We start from the raw sequence: 25,164 nt of genomic DNA, 5'->3' as shown, positions 1-25,164 counted from the left end.
CGCAGATGATATATAATTCATGTCGGGGTGTGAGAGAGGTGTCAACGTGTCAGGCGATTGAAGAAATGTAAAAGTGGGCTGTTTACTGGTCGAGAGACACTTGCTTTTTTCCTTCTTCTCTTCTGTGATTTTCTTGCCTCTCGGAGTAGGAGAGCGGGCTGGATCAAAAAGCCGCCTGCCTGTCCGGCAGTGATGCACGAGTAGCCGCACTAATCAAAGAAATGTCAGGAGCAATGTATTTTCGTAGTTATCTCTAGGAAAAAATCCCCCGGTTTTAATTATTCATCTGCATCAATTAATTATGGACAGTTGCTTGTCTAGCATGCTGAGCACAAACACATGCTCGCCAATACATTACAAGTCTCGCTCTGTAGCTCAACATTGATCCATTGTTGTGTAGTTTGTTTGTTACAGGGTTTTCGTGATGCTTTAACTCAACTGTAATTATACATTTCTGCAGATCAAGATGAATTTTGCCTCATGTAAGCAAAGTAGATGCTACTTCTATGTGTATTATTTATTGGTTTCTTTTAACCATTTGTCTTTCAAGGCTATGTGCACACTCCGACACAATTCACTTGCCAGTTCTGCTTTAAAATGAACTGTGTAAAAACATTTCTACCAGAAAGACTCGGGGAGATGATATCGTGAATCAATAGAATTTATTGAAAAATAGACTTGATAAAACAATAAGATAGACGACTTTGGCGTAGGCCCCATCCGTAGCTTGAATCTGAAGGGTTGAAGATGCTTGCCGTTGCTGCCTGCATAAGTAGGTGCATGGATGAGGCCAACATGGTGGTGGTGGGGTGGAAGGAGGTAAACTTCGATGTCAGTATCTGCGAACAAAAAAAGGGGGTGAGTAGAGGGTTTACTCCAAGTGTTGGATGATGATTGGCTGGAACTACTTGTAATATATGACGTAGCATTAAGTCTTTCTGGTAGAACTTGCGCTAAAGCTCCCATATCTGTTTTCAGCAGTTAACTATTTTATTCATTTTAAATAACATAAAATAAAAATTACTGTACAGTGATTGCTGGTTAATCATTATTATGATCAAATCAGACTTGATATTGTTAAATATAAAATAAAAAATAAAAAGTCAAATAAAATAAAAAATGACATTAACGTAAAATGGTAAAATAAAAATACCAAAATAAATAAAATAAAAATGATACTGTAACATCATTTCTGGTTAATCATTATTATTTTCATATGATCCTATATAAGACTTGATATTTTAAAATATAAAATAAAAATTCAAATTAAATAAAAAAAAACAATTAACTAATAACTAATAAGATTAAATAAAATAAATAAACTAAACTAAACTAAACTAAACTAGACTAAACTAAACTAAAATAAAATAAAATAAAATAAAAATGACTGTCATTTCTGGTGTATCATTATTATTATCAAATTAGACTTGATATTGTAAAATATAAAATAAAAAATACAATTAAGTAAAATAATAAAATTACTGCAACTTCATTGCGGGTTAATTATTATTATTATCAAGTTAGACTTGATAGCAAGATCAATGAGATATCACATAAGACAAAGGAGAACATCTTTGTAGCTTATTTTCACTCAAAAATAACAGTCCACATAAAATTTGTGTGACATCTCGGCTGTAAGTGCAGTTCAGCAAAAACATATATTTGAGGACTTCACAGTGAAGAGCTTCCATTATGTGAACACCGAGCAGAGGTCAGGCATCTGTCTGCAAACATCACTCTGGCTTCTACAGAGAGGAGCGAAAGGTCACATTGATTCATTCTTTTATGTTAGTAGTTTGTTTTCAGTCTTTTCCTTTTACAACATGTACATATAGTGTATAATTATGTGTGTGAATCATTCTTCAGCGTGTTGAAATAGATTGATTCTAAATGCGGGCAAGTCTATGGAAGAGGCTCGTTTGTGTAGGTCATCATGTTCTCTCATAGATTCTTTATGAATATGTACAGATGTGTGTGTATAGGTCTGTTCTGAGTAAAGTGTTTGGTGAGTCAAACTGTAGTGCACGAGTAGTGAAACCATTGCGGTTTAACAAACCCTGACTTCATTGAAATCACAACATAATGCTTCTCTTTAGAGCTCAAACATAACATTTTAGACTTGTATCATATCGAGATTCAGGTAGATTGCATACAGTATTTACACAAGCCTGTTTGGAATAGAAACGCATGGATTCACCCTCATGTCTTCTGCAGAACACAAAAAATATTTGGAAGAATGTTGGTAACCAAACAACATTACACCCCATTGACTTCTATTGTAGAGACCAAAACCACTGCGACATTTCTCAAAATATCTTCTTTTGTGTTCCACAGAAAAAAAGCGTCATATACAGGTTTTGCATGACATGAGGGTGAATAAATGATGAGAGAATCTTTATTTTTAGGTGAACCATGCCTTTGTACCTTACCGCCCTGTTTGAGTTTGCATCAGATTGAATATGGCGCCAATCCCAACTAAGATCAATGATTACGTTACAGCTAAATATTGCTTCCATTTTCAATGTGTTACGTTTTCGTAAAAGTCATGGTGGCTGCTAAAGGTCGTCCAGCAGCTGCAAAAAAAAGAGCTTTCCTAAAGGTACATTTAAGGACTGCTGTGAATTACTTGAAATTATGTCTAAGAGTCCTCAAGACTGGAGATGGAGGAAGTTCTCGGACTTCAAAAGACCGAAACCTCTTTTTTAGCCCAATGCTTCTTACCTCAGAAGCTTCTTGAAGGCTTCAGCTTGGCTTGTTCAATAATTACAATGTACCGAAAAGACAGTATGTAATGGCCAGCAATCAGTGAAGGCTCTGCAATTACGGACCAAGGAAAAGTACTAAGCAATACATGTTGGCCAAGACACGTAACACTAGCTGAAATTATAACAGGAAGAAAAATCTAAAAATGTTGTTCTATTTTTGTGATTATTTTTCAATAGCCAAATTATACCGGGTAATTACAAATTACATTTCCAGTGCATTGTGGGTATGTTTTGTTAAAGGCATAGTTCAACCTAAGATTAAAATTCTTTCATCATTTGCTCACCCTCATGTCGTTTCAAACCTCCTGGACTTTCCTTCTTCTGCCGAACACACAAGAAAATATTTAGAAGAATGTTGGTGCATCACCACAGAGACATTTCTCAAAGTATCTCCTTTTGTGTTAAACAGAAAAAAACAGTCAGGGTTTGAATGGCGTGGTGGTGAACTGTCCCTTTTAAGGTATTGTTTTCTGGGTTGCTGTACAAAGACTCTTAATTCAAGTTGTACCGTTCGCTTTCTTTCATCACAGCTACCTCAACCCTAAACTCACAGCTCCAGCATCTCCAGCAACTCCAGCAGCTTCAGCATCACCAGCAACAGCATCATCATCATCAGCAACAACAACAACAACAGCAGCAGCGTGAACGAGAAAAGCGCGAGCGAGACCAACAGCAACGAGAAAGAGAGCAACAGCAGCAGCAGCTCTGCGGCCCGACGCATCTCCAGCCACCCAGTCACCGTCAGCTCACTCCACCCATCCAGTCACAAGCGTCTGGACCATCTGCAGGCTCCGGATGTACCTCCACCAATCATAGCTCAGCTCAGCCTCCGCAGTCTCCGCCCAGTCACAGGCAAAATCAATCACCAGCTCGTAGCTTACCGTCACCGGTCACGCCTCCTCTGCCACTACAGGTAAGATTTCTATTTTGAGATTTTGAGAACTTTTGACCATTTATCCTTAATCAGACTTCCTTTATATGAAGGCCTGTTTTTTACTTTCAATCTTAAAGACATGAAATTGCACGACAAGCACACTTTTTCGTGTCTGGTGTTGACAAAAGTTACATCTAAAACCTGCTTGCTATAGTTTTAGTAAGGGGAACTTTTCTTTCAGAAAGTATTTGATTGGGCGAACCTCAATATTCTTCATTCATCTTCATAGAAAAGAAAGCATGCATATCGGCTAAGAGACAACACTTTTGACTCCAAGGCGAATAGAAAAGGACTAAAAGCCCTAAAACTTTAATAAAGAAGCACAGCACGCTGCAATTTGGGTGCTCTTGATCTGAAAACAGAGAGAGAGATATACACAAAAGCTTTAAAGCTCATATTTCCTCACAGCCGCAACCTTCTGTGCGTTTCTCCTCAGCTGGTTTGACTCTTGTTTACACACTAAAAGTGAAGCTATTTAAAGCCGTAATACAAGTTGACTGGCGATGGGAGCCGCTCTGGAGCGTCGCATGGCACGGGGGCAGTCGAGACCGATCGACTCAATGTAATGACCCCTAAATATGATGTCGTCTCACTTAAAGAACTCATTCTTCTACATTATTCACAACATGTCTGGAGGAATGGAGCTCCGGAGTGAGACGAAGTCTTGGATGAATGTTAGAGAATGGGGCGGTAATTCAATTGAATGATTGAATCTGTCTGGGGAAATCTTGGATATTACAAATATTGTTTCTTGGAGGAGGTACCCGTTTGCCAAGGCAGTCCCTGAAAAGGAATGAAAATTGAAAGTTTATTGTGAAGAGTTTATCCCGGCCATCTTGCTAGCGACAGCAGTAGACTATTATTGGAAATGAAGAGCAGCAGAATATTGAATTATGGGTAATGATGTTTTTGGGGTAACCTGATTTGAAACAATTTTATGATAATCACTTATTGACATGTTCTGAAAATGTACGGCATATGCAGCAAAAACTATTTCAGCAGATTTGTTTTCAATGTATTTTACCTTTTGCAAATAAGATCTTGCGTTGGGAGATCCCCGGCACCATATGTCAGTGATTTAGTTGAATTTATTGAAATTTGATTTGGTTTTCTGTTATTGTCACGCAGACTTATACAATTAAACAAACACCACAGATGGCACATATGAATTATTATTGGTTTAGTTAACTTATTAACTTCACACCTGAATAGATAACTAAATAACAAACAAAGACCCTCCGAAATGACATCATTCATAATGCTGTACGTATGTCTGTCTGTCTTTCTCTTATTCGTCTGGCTGTCTTCGTCGGTCACTAATAACACGCCCTCCTCCCAATATGTCCCAGTGGTTTCATTTTTAGATCGAGAGAGGCCAGGGTCGCCTCTCTGCCTTTCCCCGCATTCATCAGCGTCACAGTCCTTATTGCTCTGTGCTGTGCCTCAACCCTGTTCCCCCTTCCCCCTTATTATGTCTGCCATCAGTTTAGCCATTTATTTCACCTTCTGTTTCTCTTCCCGGCCCAGCTGGACCCTGTCGGGCCCATGCCTAATGGTCTCCAGAGCCCAGAACTAGTGGTTTCCAAGGGATTCCTTAGGAATGGCCAGGAATTCCATATATTTCTTCATTTACAGTTGATGCACACCTGATTCCATTTGTCAAGTTATCATCAAGACACTCTAATGTGTGATACAGGTGTATCAGTGGTGATAGAGTAAACGAGGGTGTGACAATGAGGCCTCTAAAACCGAACTTGATCCATGATGTAGTCAGGAGCAGCTACCCGCGCTTACATGTCTATGTTTTTTAACCAAAAGTTTCAGTAAAAATGTGTATTTGAACATCTGTCAGACTGTACTGCGCTATACATAATTTTGCATATTACAAGGCTACTTACAAGGATAAACTAGCAAAGATGTATGAAAATGTTTGGTAGGGACAATGGTAAAAAATATACAGTTTAGGGGTCATTATACAAAATATTAGACGTAGAATGCCATAGGGTTAGTATCAGATTTGTAATGCAGATTTGGAAAAAATTAAGTGACCACACCAAAATTCTTTTCAGTTTTTCTAAATTTACAAAATGTTTTTAGGTAAATAATATTTTTTGTTGGATTCTTTGAACTGCTGACGACATTTCTCCCATATTCCAAATAATAATATTGCTTTTTGTTGGTATTATTTGCAGAAAATTTATATGGCCAAAACCAGTCAAGTAGATGTTTTCAGACCTCGAATATTGCAAATTAAACTATTTTTTATATTGATTTAAATGAACACAATACTAATGTTTTAAATTAAAGATCCAGTGTGTGATTTTTTGGAGGATCTATTGACAGAGATGCAATCTATCAAAACTATGTAGAGGTGTATAAAGACCTTACACGATGAAGCATTATGTTTCTATTACCTTAGAATGAGCTATTTCTATCTATATACACTGCGCGTCCCCTTGCATGAAATTCCCCATGTTGTTTTTACTACTAAACAGACAAACTGCTTTACAGAGCGCATTTTGTAAATACTTTATTTCCTTCAGCAAAGAAGCGAAAACGTGTCGACATCTTTGTCCTGTGAGTGCCGCCGTAGTGCTTCGAAAGGGAGGGGGGAGTGAGCCGTTGGTTGCAATTCACAACTTTACCACTAGATGCCGCAATAATTTCCACATTTCTCCTTTAAAAAAATATTAGAAAAAATAGATTTTATGAAATAACTAAGCTTTCATTCATATTGACATGCATACAGTCTTTGACATTACTGTTGGGTGACTTTGTCACACCTGAAGTTCTGAATTAAACAGACAACTGCCCCAGACCATACACAATGGTCTCCAAAAATTTTCCAGAGCTGCTTATAGAAATTTAAAAAACCCAGAAACATTTTAAGAAGTTAAAAGATTTCTATTTTTAACCACTTTCTCATTGGGATGATTAAAATACCCTTTTCAATGAATCCATTGGTCTCCTGTAAATGTAAATTCTGTAGAGTAGACAGATAAAAAGTTAGCACATTCCTAGGTTTGGTCTGAGGCAAAACTGCAACCTTGAGGGACACTTACCGTTGTGTTAGGAGAGCTTATCTACAGGTTTTTAGGCAGCACTGTCTGGTTTCTCTATCCCGGAGGTCTGTGATTAGATTTACAGCTAAGAGTCACTGTGCAACCCTCTTGTAAATCCAAAGAGAGAGAGAGAGAGCGGCACCAGAGACCACAGCGTCATTACCAACCCTTCATTGTGTGTGAGAGGTGTGTATTGTGTGTGTGTCAGAAGAGGTTTGAAGTTCCCTCCTCGTGGGGGTCCACATTACCACTTAAGCAATGAGATTGTGTATGTGTGTGGCAGGGCCGGCTCTCCTGAGGGTCTGGAGTCCATAATTAGGCTTATGTCTGCGTTTGACTGAGAAAGTTACAGCAAGCTTCACCAGAGCGCTGTTACTGGCCTTCAGGGACAGCGGCGGTTAGACACGGCGAACGGCTAAAGAATTTTGGGAATGTGTATTTCCAGGTTCTGTCATAATTACACCTTCTGGTCACACAGGTACCACCCCAACCTCTCTGTCTTCCTTTCTCCCCATTTTTCTTTTTGGGTGTAATCATTCTGGAAGGCCAGACAGGTCTCCTATTATCAGAAGACACCTAAAGGCCCAGATAGGGGCCTTCTGTACCCGAACTGACAACATGACAGTGAGTTAGCATCCCACTCTGATAATACCACAGTCAGCGTGTCCAAAGCGCTTACCGCCTTCTCTCTCCCTCCGTCCCTCTCTCTTGTTATTGCTTTTTCTTTATTTGGTCAAAAGTTCAGACAGGCGTTTTTTTGTAGGCGCCTGACCCTGAGTTCCTTTTCAGCTGGATGAATAAAGTTTATGATTTTTCCAGTGAGACTCTGCCGCATGCTGTGATCATGCCTCCAGCTGCACAAACTGACTTTTGTAGCTCAACTGGTAGAGTAATCTCGAGTAATGTCAAGGTCATGGGTTTGAGGCCCAGGCAATGCATGTACAGAGAAAATGTGTAACTTGAATTGAATCTAAAAAGTGTGCCACATTTGTACATTTAACCTGTCACTATATTTTCAGTTAAATGGAAGTGAAATAATGGGTTTTTAGGATAACATTTAGAAAGTTGTTTAGTACGATAATATATTTTACATAGGCTAACCGTATAGTTACATGCTAGGAGTGTGACAATACACCGGTATTCTCAATAACCGTGATATAAAACCCACGATTTATTGATATCATATTAATGTATGATAAAATCGTAAATAATAAAGCACCCATTTAATGTTTTGCCTTGAGACACAATGATTACAAACTCTCTCCAAACCTTATGCTTGAATTGTAAGTGTGATTTGGTTGCTAAAAAATGAGAAAACACAAAACAAACAAAATTAAAGATGAATTTGATAGCATTATTTGTCCATTAAAAAACCATGTAAATAAATATTGTGATAATACTGTTACCTCAAATTATTTTTTGTCACGATAAAATGTGATATCGTGATAGCCCCATTACAAAATAAAATATTTTTTTGCAGAGAAAGTCAAAGCAAATACGTCTCATGTACAATCTTATGGCAAATACGTAACTATTTTACGAGGTGGCTAATTTTGGCTAATTCGTATGACTTGTCATTCGTACATTTTAGAATGATTTGCTTTCGCGCCAGTGACGTTTAGAGGTTTAGGTGCGGGGTTAGTGGTGGGGCTTCAGTATTGCTTTTTTCTAGCGATCGTGCGTTTTTGTACGATTCACAACGTACGAATTCATACGAATTAGCCACCTAGTAAAATAGTTACGAATTCCTGTGAGATCAGGTTGGTTATATATAATGTGACTCATAAAGTGCTTTGTTATGCTACATTACAACTTGTTTGGGTTTGTTACGGGTTTAGTTGGTTATTTAGTTTATTTGCTATTGGAAAAACTACTGTGCTGTTTTTTACATAGCTTAGCTACTGTCACAGCAGTAAACACAACACTGTTTAGAATTATCATTACAGCAACCGAAACATTGAAACAATTCAATTTTAATCCATTCATGACAAACTATATATCACTGGGAAGGTGTACATCTCTAAAATAAACTATGCAGAAGGAGTAATTGCTCTAAAATAATGTGATAAAGTGAGTTTTTGGTCAGCAAAAATCTGCCAAGTGTTTGCTTTCATAAGAGACTGTCTTTAAATATTTCAAAACATTCTTGAATTACAACCATTTAAATTTGGTTTGTGCCTTTTCATGTGTATTCTCAATACATTTAGTGACAATTAAAAGGTTAAAACCTCTCCCACCCATCTCCCAATCCGTATGTGAAAAACTGCTGTTCTTTCACCGCACTGCAAACCGTTCTTTAAGAGCAGCTGTGTTGGCTGAAGAGAGATGTACAGGCATTAAAAGACAATCATAGGGGAGGTTAGTCTGGGCTGTTGTGATGACAACCAGACGGTGGAGATTATGAAATTTGTCTAAGTGTGTTAATTGGCTGATTAGAGGCACGCTGGATTTGCAGGTGCTGATTGATGGGAGCGACGGGGTTTTTTCCACGCTCAGGATACTCAGGGATTTGGGAGGGGGGGTGCCTGCTCAGTGGGCAAGCCGGTTACACCGGAATTGATCTTAATTAGATCTGAGAGACCTGCCACAGCAGAATGGTCACAGCGATTAAAATGAAAAACAGGAGAAATTACTGATCAAATTAATCATAATGTCAGCCTACAGCTGTAGGTCTGCTGTAATTTGCCACTCCACTGGCTTACATCAGCTCTGAGCCACACGCGCACACATCACACACACACGCGCGCTGGTCTGTGGCAAAGAGAGGGAGGGAAGCAGGGCATACCGTCCACACATGTACATAGGCACATATATACAGACATACACATGCACACTGTGAGATAATCGTAAAATTTTAAGAATTCATTTTAAGTGGCAGAAATTAAAATAAAATAAAATGCAACTGGCTATGTAAAAATGTCCAAGCAGAAGCTATAACCGGTGAAACAATCAGTGGTCTGAACAAATGAGCAAGTAGTAAGCAGCTGGAACATCTTCCTTTCAGACAAATCATCATCATAGCTGTCATCATTTCAGTCACCATCAGGATCTTTCATAATCATTTCATCTCGACTATTACTCGAACGTCACGTTCATGTCAATGTGGCATTTAAAAAATGTGCACTTTTTAACATATTTAATGAATTTGTAGGCTCATTGTTTTTCACAGCCCTAATATTCAAACTTATAGAAACAAAAAGATATAGAGATGCCTTCATCGGACATATAGTCAGCTACAAATATGACTTGACCCCCAAAAAATTCTAACAAAAGGTTTCTCAGTGGTTTACAGTAGTATCAGATGTACTTAAAAACATACTAAAAGTTTACCAAAATTTGACTCCAAGAAAGGCCCCATTTTCAAAATGGTGGCCGTCAGATCCTTAAAATTACCATTACTCCTTTGTATTCCTCCTAGACCAGGAATACTGGTGCCTGATACATGTTTTGGCCATGTAATATTCTCATTGGCATATTTGCATGATAGATAAGTGATTACAAGTACAACTATATATTAAAGCAATTGGTTACAAGCATATTTATGCGAAAAATAAGTACAATTTCCCTTAAGTAATTGCATATTTCTCCTTTCTCAAATCATTTTGCCTAGTGTTGGTGGTTTCTGTGGTTCATAACCATTCTTTTGATTCCAATAAAGAATAAATTCATTAGAACTGTGTGGTACTGTAAAATTAGTCAAAACAGGGCTGCCACGTGAAGGCTCAGTTCCGCTAACCCCTTTTATTTTTTTGTTTTATTTCTTCATATATTTTTTATAATGCTTTTTTTTGCCTTTTATTTTTTATATATTTTTTAATACTATTCTTATTTATACATAACTTTTTCTATTTTCTTCAGTTGTTTCCTCTTATTCTGGTTTATTTTTTATACTTTTTTGAACTGTGACCTTCACTAGATGTACCATTAGTCGTCACACTCTTCCTCCCATAGAGGTTGATTATAGTGATTCTCACAATTCCCAACTTGACATGGTCCACAAGCAGGCATGCATGGTAGTCCATATGCCCTGCAACAGCACCGTTGTGTTCGGCAGGCAGTTGTGCATCTGTCCACCAGCAAATGGTGCCTAATGATGCCTTCCATCAGTGTGCCTATTGCACCAAGTAGGTTCATAAAAGTATGAAAGCCTCCAAGCATTAAGACTATGCTTTTAAGGGGACTATACTCTGTGGTGCATCCATGATCATCTCTGCTGCTTTCCAATGATTGACCTGTACTCTGGAGACAAAACGTGTATTTTGTCCACCTTGGATTTTGTTTGTGACCTGGCTATCAAACACAATGCTCCACCCGTTATTACGTTTGATCAGCCACTGTACTGGAAAGCAGCAGAGATGATCATGGATGCACCACAGAGTAGTCCCCTTAAAAGCATAGTCTTAATGCTTGGAGGTTTTCATACTTTTATGAACCTACTTGGTGCAATAGGCACACTGATGGAAGGAACAGGACTCAGGAACATTATGGAAGTTGTCTATGGATCAAATGCCGTCCAGCACATGATGACTGGAAAGTCAGTGCAAAGAGCTTTTCGTGGACATTTGCTGGTGGACAGATGTCTCAATCACCTGGTTGTGTACGTCATCGCCTCTTTGTACACTTGCATTGTTTATTCCATCAGCTCCCTTCTGATGAACCTCAACCACATCAGAGCCATCTCTTAAGTTTTTACAGCAAATAGGGCAAGTTTCTTGGTTTACAACAACATGACTCATGGTCAAAATTGCATTTGGAGTGTACTTTTTCCTCAAGCTAATTCAACAGTGTCATCCTCTATTAACAAACTTACATTGTTGGCCTTTTTCATGTGTTAGAAATCTGGGTGGGGGGGTGGGAGGTTTAAGTAGTCAAGGATGAATTTTGTTTGAGCAAAATGGTATACACTGTGCTGCCAACAACATTTCAACGAGGCAAGCAATATCAAATGTCAGTGTTCTCTTCCACCATCTTCTGAATTGCTGAAAATTGTGAATTTAGTTTTGTTGGGTTTAGTATAATGCCACCTTTATACTAACAACATCTATAGAGGATGCATTACATATGTATTATTACCTTATTCAAATTTAAATGAGTGACCATTTTAGAGGGTTCATACACAGGCCTCTGTTCGGGCCAATTCAGAGTTGTTTATGATCAAAGTTATACAACTCCAATTTAAGTTACTTTTGGGTGCAATAACTTTTACATTGAATGTCAAGTCTGTGTTTAAGCAAAAAATGTGTCCAAAAACACATACTAAGTAGGAGTTACATGACATAGGCTAAATCGTTTACATCTCTGGTTCACCCCAAACAAAGACAAAACCTTACAGTAATCTCACAAAATCATGTATTCCATAAGTTTGTAATCATGTCAGTGCAATTTAGACAAGTCCAATGGATTCATAGACCCAGACAACATAGGGTTAGACACCAAGATTACTTGGCTAGGTCAAATAATGAAGGAGTTAGGATATTTTAAGGGCTACCTGCCCATCTTGGACGCCATCTTGAAAATTATACATTTCTAGTGGTCAAACTTTGGTAAACTTTTAGTATGTTATTAAGGACACCTAATACTACAAAAAACAGCTGAGAAACCTTTTGTTAGAATTTTTTAGGGTTAGGTGGTTTTTTTCATATGTGCAGCCGCCTAATACGTGCCTGGCCTGAAGTTAACTTCCAGTCTGTGTCTGCTTGTAATATAACAATTTATTTTATATTCAATTTATATTCATTTATATTAATATTTTATTGTATATTAATTGTATTAAATTAAATTAAAACTATTCAACAGTTACTGATTATTTGTGGAGGTCTAGTTTGGGCCACATAACGTTTGACAGAGAGACTGACTGAGGCAAATCTGTTGTCGGACTTTGGTCTGTCACAGGGGTCGGGAACCTTTTTAACCAAGGAGCCATTTTTCTAGTTTTGGTTAATTCATTTTTGCAAAAAAGCCATTGCAGAAACTACTATTTTATATTTATATATTTATTACTATTATATATATATATATATATATATATACTGTATATATATTTCAATGACATCAATACTTGATTTATGATTTATGTCCACAGACCACAGTCTCACTTATGGTCCCTGTGGGGATCAATTGTTCTTTTCCATCGATAAGATAACATGTCCATAGACAACTCAAAAACAGTGAAACAAACGAAACAGTGCATACATCTGGGGCTCCAAAAAAAATATTTCCATTACTTATAAACAACTTAATGGTTTAAATTAGGCCTCCATTCAATTAAACTTCATTATATCTAATATATAACCATCTTAAAAAGTGCACGTTCCTACTAATACTCACAAAATACTGCATATGTGTCTTCTGACTTTGCCTTAGGAATGTTGGACTTCTTGAAATGCTGCAGACCGATCGGCGAATGTCTGACATCAGAGAACCGCGAGAACGTTTCGAAAGCTTGCGGAGCTCTGCTCTCGTGGCACTTTGATGTCATACGGCGATCCGTCTGCGCAACCTGCGCTCTGGTAGCTTGGATCTGGGCTGCGGGCTCAATAGGTTACAAACGTCGATTGCTGTTGATTAGTGTTGTGTTGGTTGCGCATAGCACTGCATGCGTGAATTGGCAATCAAATGACGGTGAAGGGTAAGACACCTGGCGAGCCACGTGGTTTTTGAAAAGAGCAACGTGGTCCCGACCACTGGTCTATCAGGGATAAGGAAAGGGGTCAAAGTTCAACAAAACACCTGCTGGTAAATGGCATAACTGTACCATGCTGCTGTAAAAAAAATTGCTTGCCATTAAAAGTAGCTTAACAACATGTGAAATGCTATGATATCATTATTAGATGATTTGCCAGTGACAAAATGTTTGGTTATTTATTTATTTCTTGGACGACACAAAATGACACAATTTTATTCCTGTTTTTTGACACCACAAATCAGGATTCACTAAAGTTCTTAGGACACAGTATGAGTAAATCCGTATTCTCTATAAGGTATTAAAGTAAATTGAAATTTTCCAAGACACCAGGGATATCAACTGACGTTCAAAATTTGTGAAGTTCAAATTCAATATTTTCATTTTCTCATACAGAAGAATAAATATCTGAATTGTATGGCCCCATTCTCTTACTTTATTACGACAATTATTTTGTTTGTGTCTACTTGTACCATTATTATCCGAAGGAGGAACATGCAAGGGAAATAAAGCCTGAAAGCTAAATAATTCCTCAACTTCTGAGCAATAACATTTGACTTGATCGTTCCCTTACACCAATCCCCATTTTGACCTCTCCCTCTCCTTAACTCGTTCGCCCTTGTTCTCTTTTTTTCTTTTGCTCAAGCCCTCCAGTCACCTGCACCCCAAGTCACCCCATCTTTTACCCCCACTTTCCTTCAGCTTCTCTCTCGGCCCGTCTCTCTGAGACACACCCCTCCTGATGTACTGATGTGTGCCACAGGAGACTCAGGCCCAGGAGTGCTGCAATTATGAAGGCTTCCTCTACTCCCGCCTTTCCTCACTGCTCCTTTCTCTCTCTCTCTGTCTGTCTCTCTGTCCATTCTCCACCATTCCCCAGCAATCAGCCATCATTACAGCGCGCTTCTGAAACCCCATCCCTGCCAAGGTCAGGCACCCTTCCAACACACATATGCTCAGACGCACAGACACGCACACGCTGCTGTCTCCAGTCCATAAAGTGATCCACTTTTCAACAGACCTGCCCTTGAATTTCTCCCTTATCATTATTTGATATATCATCACTTATTTGATCTTTAGCCCATGTCTAAAAAGCATTATTCGGGTTGTTTTATATATTGTCATTATTTACAGAACAATTAAATAAAAATGTCATTTTAAATGTAATTTGTCATGTAAATGTTACACAAAATGTTCACAAAAATAGCGATTTCAATTAGCCGTTGCTGCAGTATGTTGATATAGACCACTTTAGGAAACAAACAATACTGCGCTGGTCCAAAATAACTTCATGTTTTAGTTTTTTTAAAGTGACCTGTGAAATCAAACAGGAAATTTCTTAAGTGTTTTACATAGTGTTGCAGTGATTATGATAAATGATTTATCCGTGCACGCCATTCTTTTTTAAAAATTGATTTGCTCTTGTAATCTTTAATCAAAAACATTAAGCTCCTCTCCCCCTCTCACCAAAAACTCTTCACAACATGACGTAAGCAACAAAAGGGCATTTTAGCCCCCCCCCACAACAGACTGTAAACTGGCATTCAAATCTGCCACCATTTAGTTGGCAACGCCCAACTTACATCAAACCAATCAAAATGAGAATGGCAAAATAAAGCCCCGCCCTACTTTTTTCTAATTTCAGAAGCCGTTGCACTCGGATATACGTCACGATATGAAAAGGAATTCAATCGCAACTTCCGTTTTATGGTGACTTTAAACTGCACAAACATTTGAACAAAATACAACCAACAACATTTATAACCAAAACAAAATGTTGAGCGAATATTTTTGAACGAAGATTTTATTCTATTTGTAAAAACCAAAAGTCCTTTTGGACCAGTGTTTACATCTTGCAAAGTGGTCTATACAGTACATACTTTCTGGCAACTGCTCGACTATGTATCTTATGCCAAAGACATCATTTCAAGATTAAATAAACATACAAATAATTGGATAAAATGAAATTGTTAAATATTCAGAAAATTTTGTCAAAAAATACAAAATTATCTAAGCCCTGTGCTGTACTCATCTCGTATTTCTCCATGTCTTTATTCATCTCTCCCTCTCTCTCTCTCTCTCTCTTTCTCCCTTTCTCTTTCTCTCTCTCTCTCTCTCTCTCTCTCTCTCTCTCTTTCTCCCTTTCTCTTTCTCTCTCTCTCTCTCTCTCTCTCTTTCTCCCTTTCTCTTTCTCTCTCTCTCTCTCTCTCTCTCTCTCTCTCTCTCTCTCTCTCTCTCTCTCTCTCCCTCTCTCTCTCTCTCTCTCTCTCTTTCTTTCTCTCGCATTAATACAGACCAATAGCCAGCCCTTCTTAAGTAGGCAGAAAATTGCCTTACATAACAAACTTCACTATATGAAAATACAAATGTGCACTGGTGACTGAAGCAGAAAATAAGACTATTGCCCATCAACAGCAGCACGGCGGATGGTATGAATATTTATAAAGCATGTGATGCAGCCAGTGAGGAAAATCTGGGTGCTGAAAGCAAAGCAACTTTTTATTTACCGAAAATGAGGGATTATTTTCAGGAAGAGATCGAGGAAGGGCACTGGAGCATGCAGTTAGATACCTACAGTAGTAAAGAATGAATGTTTGCGAGTGAATGAATGAATGCGAGTTTTGATAAAAGATTTGTCAGTTAAATGAGTCGGTTGTTTTTTGTCGATTGTCGATTTGTTTCATAAAGGTATGGTATGTTTATTACTAGAGATGTACCAAAACAAAATTTCTTCACCGATACGATAGCCGATTGTTTAGAGCGATACCTGCTAGTACCAATAACGATTCTGAAGATTCAATTAATATTTCATAACTTTCTTCATGGTATTAGTTCATATAATGGCTGTTAATATTGAACATCAAACTGGTGATGTTTCTTAACGTTTTCTAAATAAAGAGCACTTTTCCTGTCTTATTTTGATTGACAGGAAATATCGCCCTGATCATCGGCTGTTTTTAAACTATCAAAAGTGTGAAAATTTGCTTTTATCGATCGGTACCAATTATTGGCCGATATATCAGTGCATCTATATTACTCTTCAATGTACATGCAATGTGCGAGCTGGACAGATCCATTTTTCATCAGAAGTTGAGATGGAAGAAGCAAAATGAATGTTATTGTTGTCAGATTTTACTGCTGATTTGAAATATATATGTGCCTGTTCATATTGCCGTACAGTTTTGGAGATTTTGGAAGTGGATATCTTTCTCATTTAATTTCTGGTACAAAAAGCACATCTTCTTTACAATTTCAATTTTTTTCTGTTTTCTTTAAACCTCCACGCTCAAACATACATGGAAAAACATCATAAATATAATAGCACATTATAGCAAGATAACAACATAATTGTATAAAACAGATTGCACAGGTTAAGTTCTTTCTGACCGCTTTAAACAGCCCGGAAAACACAGACAAGGTCTGTTCAATACCGCATCCTGACGTCCATTCATCACCCCACTTATAGACACTGTGTGCATGTGTTAAATTTTGTTTCTGAGAATTTGCATGCGTTCTCAAGAGCGTACGCGGTTGTATATAAACTTGTGGATTTGTGTGTGTGTGTGTTATCGATCGGACCTCTGACCGCATCATAGCCACAGAGGCCTGCTCGCTCATCATTAATCTCTCCGCTCTGAGTTCTCAAATGGCATCTGGCAGCCCCGGCTCCAAAGCCAACCATTTCTCTTCATTAGCCCTGCTCACCGCGAGACGCCGTGCCGAGGAGTAATCATTTACCATTATTCTAGTTATGAAACTCGCACACGGCCGACGCCAGGCTTTATTGAATAGAGGCCATCAAAAGATCACCAGCCATTGATTAAGCCAATATTAAAGTCATTCAAATGCTGGATTTGTATGTCAGACAACAGCAGGTGAAAAGAGATGGCATTCTGTTCAAATGCCGGGGAGGAGAATTTGACATGATGTATTAAAAGAGTTAAAGTTTCCTTCAATTGAGACATACTGTTCCGTGTCTCCTTTTAGATTAGGACATGCAGTATTTCGCGCTCAGTCATTTAAAGACAAATAGCCATTGATCATGTTGCATTTGATGTTTTTATTATTTTCCTCTGTTTTTTATTACAGGAAATTACAGTGGAGATTAAAATTTGATGGAGACTCTGTCTCTGGTGGCCAATGAAAATGCAATATAAACTTTTCATAAAACCGATGCTCTGTTTAACAATTAGTTTTCCAACATCCACAGATCTAACAGGAGAGTATATGGCTGAAATCATGTATCACTTTTTCACAAACTTCATACGGAGATAACTGCACTATATGTATAACACTGCGGTCAGCACTTTTCCTTGAAACTTTAGTTTTACAGCAAACACGTTTAATCAATCACATAGGAATGTGGCCAAAACTTTTGTGGTAATTTTTCAACAGGAAAAATGATCAAACATGGAATTTATAAGTAGAAAATGTATATTTATTGAAACCGTCCCGCAGGCTGCTCTATACGCTGCCCCATTGCACCAAAAATAGAGCAAAGATGACTGATGTGTTAAAACTCCTGTATAGATTTTAAGGACAACGATTATGGTATTAGAGAAAAAAGGATTTTATATAATGACACGGAAAGCAGTTAATTATGATTGGAGTTAATGAGTCACATGATTGACGGTCAGCTCTGGGCAGTCCATCATACTTTTATAGGTACATTTGTCATTCATTTCCTCTTTCTATCCTCTGTCATTTGCATTTGGCCCATTATACGTGACCCCTCTTGCCCCCTCTCTTCCCAACAGTTGTGCTTTTTATCTGATGAAGTGCAGCATTTTAAACAGTTCTCGTGTGCGCCAGAAGAGGTGGCCACGGTTTGGAGAGCAATGCATCATGGGAGGGTTGAACCAACTTAGCATAGCTTCTGCAGCTTTACGGCATCGCATGTCTCTTTTCCTGTTCAATTTTTTACACTCGCACCTATTCTTCCCTCGAGTCTGTATATTTCAGTTATTCTCTCAACTGTGTATTTATTTGTCAATGGGAAGGTGAAATGGGGGTTCGTAAGCAGCGTCAGTGGTGTGAGAAGAGTCCAGGTGATGGGCTCAGAGGGTCCGACAGGGGAGCGGAGGTGTTTGGGACGGTCTAATGGTGTTTTGATGTACCCGGGCAAAGGGGAGGCTCCAGACTGGGGAACATGGGAGAAAGAGAGAGCTTTTTTGACGGAGGTAGCATAAGGTCTGGATGTGACGCTGGGGAGGCCGTGAGCATGCTCAGATGTGTCACTTCTGATTATGTCCACTCTCCATAATGGGAAAAAATAGAGAGATAGAGGGGGCGAGGGAGGAAAGGAGAAAGGGTGAAATGGAGGTGTGATTGACAGAGGAATTGCTATGTTGCAAAGATGTCTTTTTCGCTGTGTTTTAGATGTTTAAAATCTGTCTGAGGCAGAGCCATTGTCTTAACATTTAAGTCAAGAGCACTGCAAAAAATTGGTTTCTTCCTCAGAAACAGAAATTCTTGATGAAATAACTTGAATCTAAATTGTAAATATATTTTAAATGAAGCAAAACTATATTAAGTATATATTTTTATGTTATACTGTATATAAATATTCTGTATATACTGTATAGCCGCGGAAAAAAAATTAAGAGACCATTCCAGATTTATTCAGCTTTTCTAGATGTCTTGTGGCCATTCCAGTACAGTGTCTGTTGAATTTCAACAAAATCAAAACTCAGGAGTGACGTAAAGTCATCCAAGAGCAATGTGAATGTGAATGTAAATGATGAAAACACATGAAAACTCATAAAATTCGAGGGTATCACATAAATGTTTTTTTTTTACTTTTCCTAAATACATGTACAAAAATTACTGTTGTATTGCTTAAAAGTGAATATGAACAGTATTTGAGCATCTTTTCTGTTATCTGCATGTAAATGCATAAGAAATAATATTTTTATTTGAAAGTGTGATAGAAATATTGTTATTAGTTCACAGAATGCAACAAAAATTATCATTTTACATAAACACATAGTAAATTCAGAAAAACTCTTTTCTGAATTCCAGAAATTTCTTCCGCGGCTGTATGAAAGGGTATATACCATGAAGTCTTATAATCTTAGACAATTCAGCTTTCCTTAAGTAAATATTGCTTGGTTTAAGGTGGCTTGAATATATTTACAAAAATGCAAAATTAGGATTGTTGCATTGGACATGACCCAGTCTTAAGATCATAGTAAATCTTTCACTGATTTTTATACTTTCTGCTAATAAATGCTTTAAATTAGGGCCGTCAACCTAAATGCGTTAACGCAAGTGATTCATTTTTTTTCAGATTGATGGTGAATTCACACGGTATGCGGCAGTCGCGATTGTCCAGTTCGTTTTCAAAGGGAAACATGCGGTAAGCGGCAAAACGCGGGCCGTTTCGTTGGCAGAGCGGAGGTGGTGCCCAAGCGATGCTTGTGCATCTAATATCTTGCAACTTCCACAGGCACGGCTCTGTGGGGCAGGCTAAGCTGAAGATAAAAATATTTTATCTTTCTGTGAACAGCAGCGACAGCCACATCAGCTTGAAGGTGGCTGCCACGTGGCAATTCCACTGTTCACCGCGTACCGTGTGAATGACCCATAACGCGTTAGAAATATTTAACCCAATTAACGCAGCATCCGTTTGTTTTGTTGTTACATTATATAATAATGCTCTTATTCGTGTACAGGCTTTTAAACACTTCAACGTGTTAAATAAAATCTTAAATGAATGCAAAGAGTTGTGAAAATGGGAAAGGGCGTCAGATCTGCGTAGAACGGCAGCTCTTAAAGGGTCCGCATTCTTAAACCTGCTGCTGTGACTCCTGTCACTAATGTTAATCAAAGAACAAAATAAAACATTAATTCAATGTTTTTTGTTGCTTTAATGAGAATTCTTCTGTATTTAATTTACAATTTAGCATTAAAGACTATAAAGTGTTGGAGAACTTCTATTTAATTTCTGTATATTTCCTTCCAGTTAGACATGAAAGCTCTCAATCATACTGTTGAATGGCTATAATTAATGTTAAAATAAATAAATAAATATTAATTTAATAGAGACATCAGTTACAGAACTAATATCAGAATGTTGGCTTTCATTCATAAAATGATGCTGTTAAAGAAATCTGTTTCTACATTAATTTGAAGATTAAATGTGAAATTATTAGAATGTAAAAGTATATTTTAAAACATTAATGTTATGTGCGATTAATCGTGATTAATCACAGAAAAAAATGTGCGATTAATCCGATTATTTTTTTAATGGATTGACAGCACTATTTTAATCGTTTTTTTATTTTTAAAGATGGTGTATGAATTTTAGCTCTTGTTCACCTGTAGTGTAAGCAGGAGTATTTCCTTTAGGCTCTGTGTCTTTCTATTGTATTAGCAGTGAAAGCGATCAAGTCTGAATTTGCAGTCTGTCAGAACAGGCAGAAAATGAACTAGCTTTGAGTGCTTTATTTTGATGTCAGGAAGTCCCTCGCCATGGTAACGGCAAGCTGCTTTTTCTCTTGTTCAGGAGATTACATGGGTTGTTGCTCCATCTGACCCCGCCGGTCAAACGGCCATTGCAGGCCTCGCAGAACTTAATAGAGTTTAAAATTTACTCACCCACTTTGCCATGGGGTGCAAAGCGTGTGTGACGATTTTTACACTCTCCATCTTTTCTTTCTTTTCTTTCTTTTCTTTCTTTCTTTCTTTCTTTCTTTCTTTCTTTCTTTCTTTCTTTCTTTCTTTCTTTCTTTCTTTCTTTCTTCACAAATATGATTCCTAACAAATGTGACATCTCAGATGTTTCTCCAAGACAACAATGATATTAAAAAGCGACATTGCTTTTTTATTTTCATGATTCATAAAAGAACAACCTCAAAGCACAAAAAATTACCATTTTGGAGATATTTTATTCAAGGTCAGTTACTTTTTAAATAAATTTACCTCTCTGATATTTCACACATAGACAAAATTCTCTCAATTGTCCTCTTCGACTTCAACCTCACAGAAGAAAAGAGCAAAAGTAAGGACAGACAGCCATTTTGCAACATTTACCCAGTTGTTTACCTGCTGTTTCCCTGAAAAAGGATGCCAGCTGTTTAGATCCACACACACATGCAATCAAAACAAATAGTGGAGCCGTAACGCCATTTCCTGCCTCCCCACACGACTCCAAGTGAAGGCAGCCTGCCGGAAAATCACCTGTTTAGATGACAAACACAGCAATCCCCCACAATCCTCACATTCTCCTTCCTGCTGCCCCCAAGTTACAGAGTCCTAATCTGCCCCGCTGCGCTGCCGAGCATTTTATAATGGGCTTAAATATTATTGATCTCCTCCCAAATTTACACGAATGAACCGATAAACAATATCTGAAGCTATGGGGTTTAAGGCCTCTTCATATTGTATAACCGTACTGTGCAGCAATTTCAGCAATGTGGCCTAAGCAATGGTATAATGACCGTATATGATGATTTTTCAGTCTTTTGTATCTTAGAATACAACCAGAAAATGAAAAAATAGTTGTACACTCTCAAAAAGGATGTTTTTGTGTCATGGAATTTTAACACATTATGAGTAATTTTGGGTTTATTATTACCACTAAATTTCATACACTGGACCTTTAAGGACAGATTGTGTTGTTTTTAAAACAACAGTTTTTAAAGTGTATGCAGTATTAAAAGCAGAAAAACAGCTTATGTACAGTAGACTTAAGTGGCAAGTATTTAGTGTGGCCTAATTTTTTATTCTAATGTATAGACTTAAGAGTTCAAGAGGTGCTTAAAACCAAGGGAGGTCACATTGAATACCTAGTCTTAGTCTTACATAGTCTTATGCTTGACAAAGCCATTTTGTTAAAAAAAATTGTGTGTGTACATATATTTCCTGTATTTTCTGTTTGTATCTTGATAAAGAGATCGAATAATATATGGATGGTCATTAAAACAAGAATATAAAAAATACAACAAAGTTGGGGTGGCACAGTACTGTATGTTAAATATATAATAATTATTATAAAATATAATAAAAATTAAAGAGCACATCTTCTTTAAAATAATGTGCAAAAAATGATCATCTTTTAATAATGTGCAAATAATGTATTGCACCCACTTAACATGCATACGTGTGTTTCTACAAACAAACAAAAAAACGTGGCTTTGGATATTCGTGATTCAGTGAAGTTTTTGTATGGCATGTGTCTTTTCAAGTTAAAAAATGAAGATGAAACAGCCCAAAATGAAAATGCATTTTTATTTATGTTATTTAATCACCTTTGATCAGGGCCGGGTCTGGGAACTAGGGGGAGCATTGCAGCCCAGATTGTCCTTGAGCCCCTCCAAAGATATCCAGCTGACAATTAAAAAACTTATTTGTATTGTTTCTTAAAAAACAACGTGTCCATTGATGTAAAAATGATTATATTCTGTTGCTCAACCAAGATATCTGAATGTCCACCCAGTCGAGCCAGCCTTAATGATCCTCTTTTTATCTGAAGCCTTCAGATTTTAACTAAACATAAAAACAATATAACAATATATTTTTTGGAAACATTAAATTTGAATCTCATATAATCATATAGTCAAACAGCTTTGGTTATAAGAAAGTGTTGCATCTTTGAGATTCTTCTGATACTCACTTCACAAGTTCAACTATCAACAAAACCACCTTCAGTTGTGACTGGATCACTAGATGAGATTCTGTATGTATCAGCTCAGATAATTCACTGACCATCTTATCATTCCAAGATAACACATTTGATCTGTTTGCTTTAAGAGAGACTGTAGGAGAGAGAAAGAGAGAGAGAGAGAGAGTTTGCTATCTGATAGGCTGAAAGGATTATCTATGAATTCAATCCTTGGTTGATATTGCCATCCCTGTCCTCTCTCGTGCTCTCTCTCTATATCTCACGCCCTCTCAGAGATACATGTTTTTATTATCTGAAGATGTTAGCTCGAGATAAGATGCTCTCCACATAGGCACCTTAACTGCAATCACAAACCCATTCTGTTTAACAAAATAAGCACTCGTGGCTGTCACCAGGTTTACGCCGCAGAAAAATCATAAGCTGTCTGAAATTTTACTAATGCAACAACAAGAGAAGACCCGGGCGAAACCGGCACACATTAGGCACTGTCGGACTGAAGCATTATGAAATATCCTGTGGTTGTTTAAGTAGCATCTCACCGCTGACGTGGCGTACAGATCAATCATGTGAAAAATCTCTTGACAAATGATAGAAGAAGCCAAAATGTCCTCAAGTCTCTGAGAGCTTTTATCACTCACAATTGCCACGTCTTTGAGGCATAGACGAGCTAAAATCGTTGCCCTTAACGTTCCAGGTCGCTGATATTATCAACTGGCACTTGACTTTTGCAGAAGGACAAAGAAAACGACGGCAACAAAGAGGCGATTTCTGTGATTAGTGCTAAAAAAATGGATGACTTTCAGTCCAGGGGACGCGGTATCAATCTCAGCCAATTTTGGGCCACCAACATGAAATATGATTTCATAAGACAAATGCGATGTCATTCTTAATGTGCTTAACCTTTACTGTCAATGAAAAAGTATTGATCGCTGGGTGGTATTTTCTCATCATTTGATTTCAGAGAGCCTGATAATATATGATGGTGTGATAAGATGAAAGATGAATGGCAGCTGAATGCTCTCACTTTAACAAAGCTGAACGGCCTCCGCTGAGAGCCGGGTGGGGGGGGGTCACAGACGGGGGGACACAGGAAATGGGAGGCGAGGGTTGCCTGAAATTTGTTGGATGCTGTTGTGTACTTTGTTTAAGGAGTAGTCTTCCCGAAAATGAAAAGTGGGTATTATGTACTCATCCTCATTGTTGTAAAACCTGTATGACTGTAGAACACAAAGTGTCTCTTATGAAGCCAAAAACTTCTATTCCCTTAAATTGTTCTGTGCTTTTTCGTGTAATTACAACTTGTAAATTTCTCTGTGTTCTACTGTAAAAAGAACACACATGAGGGTGCGTAAATGACAAAAGAAGCTGTATTTTTGGATAAACTGTTTCTTTAAAGGTGCTGTGTGTAATTTTTTGGAGGATCTATTGACAGAAATGCAATATAATATAAATAACTATGTATTCAGAGGTGTATAAAGACCTTACATAATGAAGAGTTATGTTTTTATTACCTTAGAATGAGCTATTTCTATCTACAAACACCGCGGGTCCCCTTACATGGAATTCACCATGTTGTTTCTACAGTAGCCCTAAATGGACAAACTGCTCTACAGAACGCGTTTCGTAAATACATTATCTCCTTCAACAAAGAAGCGAAAACGTGACGACATCATAGTGCTGTGTCAGCCACCGTTGTGTTTCGAAAGCGACAGGGGAGGAGTGAACAGTTGGTTGCAATTCGCAACCTCACAGCTAGATGCCGCTAAATTTCTTGACCTTTAAATCACAATGGCGTCACATTTCGTCATTGCACACCTGCAAACTCTCTTTCTGTCAACATCTCAGTGGTTTCGGGATTATACGCCGTAACTCGTAGCTGAGGCAAAGTCAGAACTCATCAAAAAGAATAGCAATTTGGTTTGAGAAATAACTCGCTGCCGTTGACTGCCATTAGGATTCTGTGTTTTCTTTGACTCCCTCTGTCTGCTGTCACCGCGCCTGTTCTCCTCTGTCTGCTCACAGCGCTGTTTCCATTACTGCCTCATTGTGATGAGTAATTGGGGAGTCTGTGTGCAGTCCTGCGTGAGCTCTTGATC

At 37.8% G+C, this 25,164-nt stretch overlaps 1 protein-coding gene across 4 annotated transcripts in view; it reads left to right on the top strand.

Annotated features, from left to right (window-relative positions):
• Positions 1–25,164, top strand: part of pou6f2 (POU class 6 homeobox 2) — a 100,457-nt gene that overhangs the window by 46,962 nt on the left and 28,331 nt on the right. For all 4 annotated transcript variants that reach the window (XM_057322156.1, XM_057322157.1, XM_057322158.1 and 1 more), the window contains exon 5: positions 3,296–3,678. In XM_057322156.1, coding sequence (XP_057178139.1) covers positions 3,296–3,678 — 383 coding nt within the window. The remainder of the gene's footprint in view (positions 1–3,295; positions 3,679–25,164) is intronic.

The sequence above is a fragment of the Triplophysa rosa genome, linkage group LG23 (genome assembly GCF_024868665.1).
Source record: "Triplophysa rosa linkage group LG23, Trosa_1v2, whole genome shotgun sequence".
Classification (NCBI taxonomy): domain Eukaryota; kingdom Metazoa; phylum Chordata; class Actinopteri; order Cypriniformes; family Nemacheilidae; genus Triplophysa; species Triplophysa rosa.
Note: the sequence above shows the minus strand (reverse complement) of the source record. Positions and strands in the feature narration are given on the sequence as shown.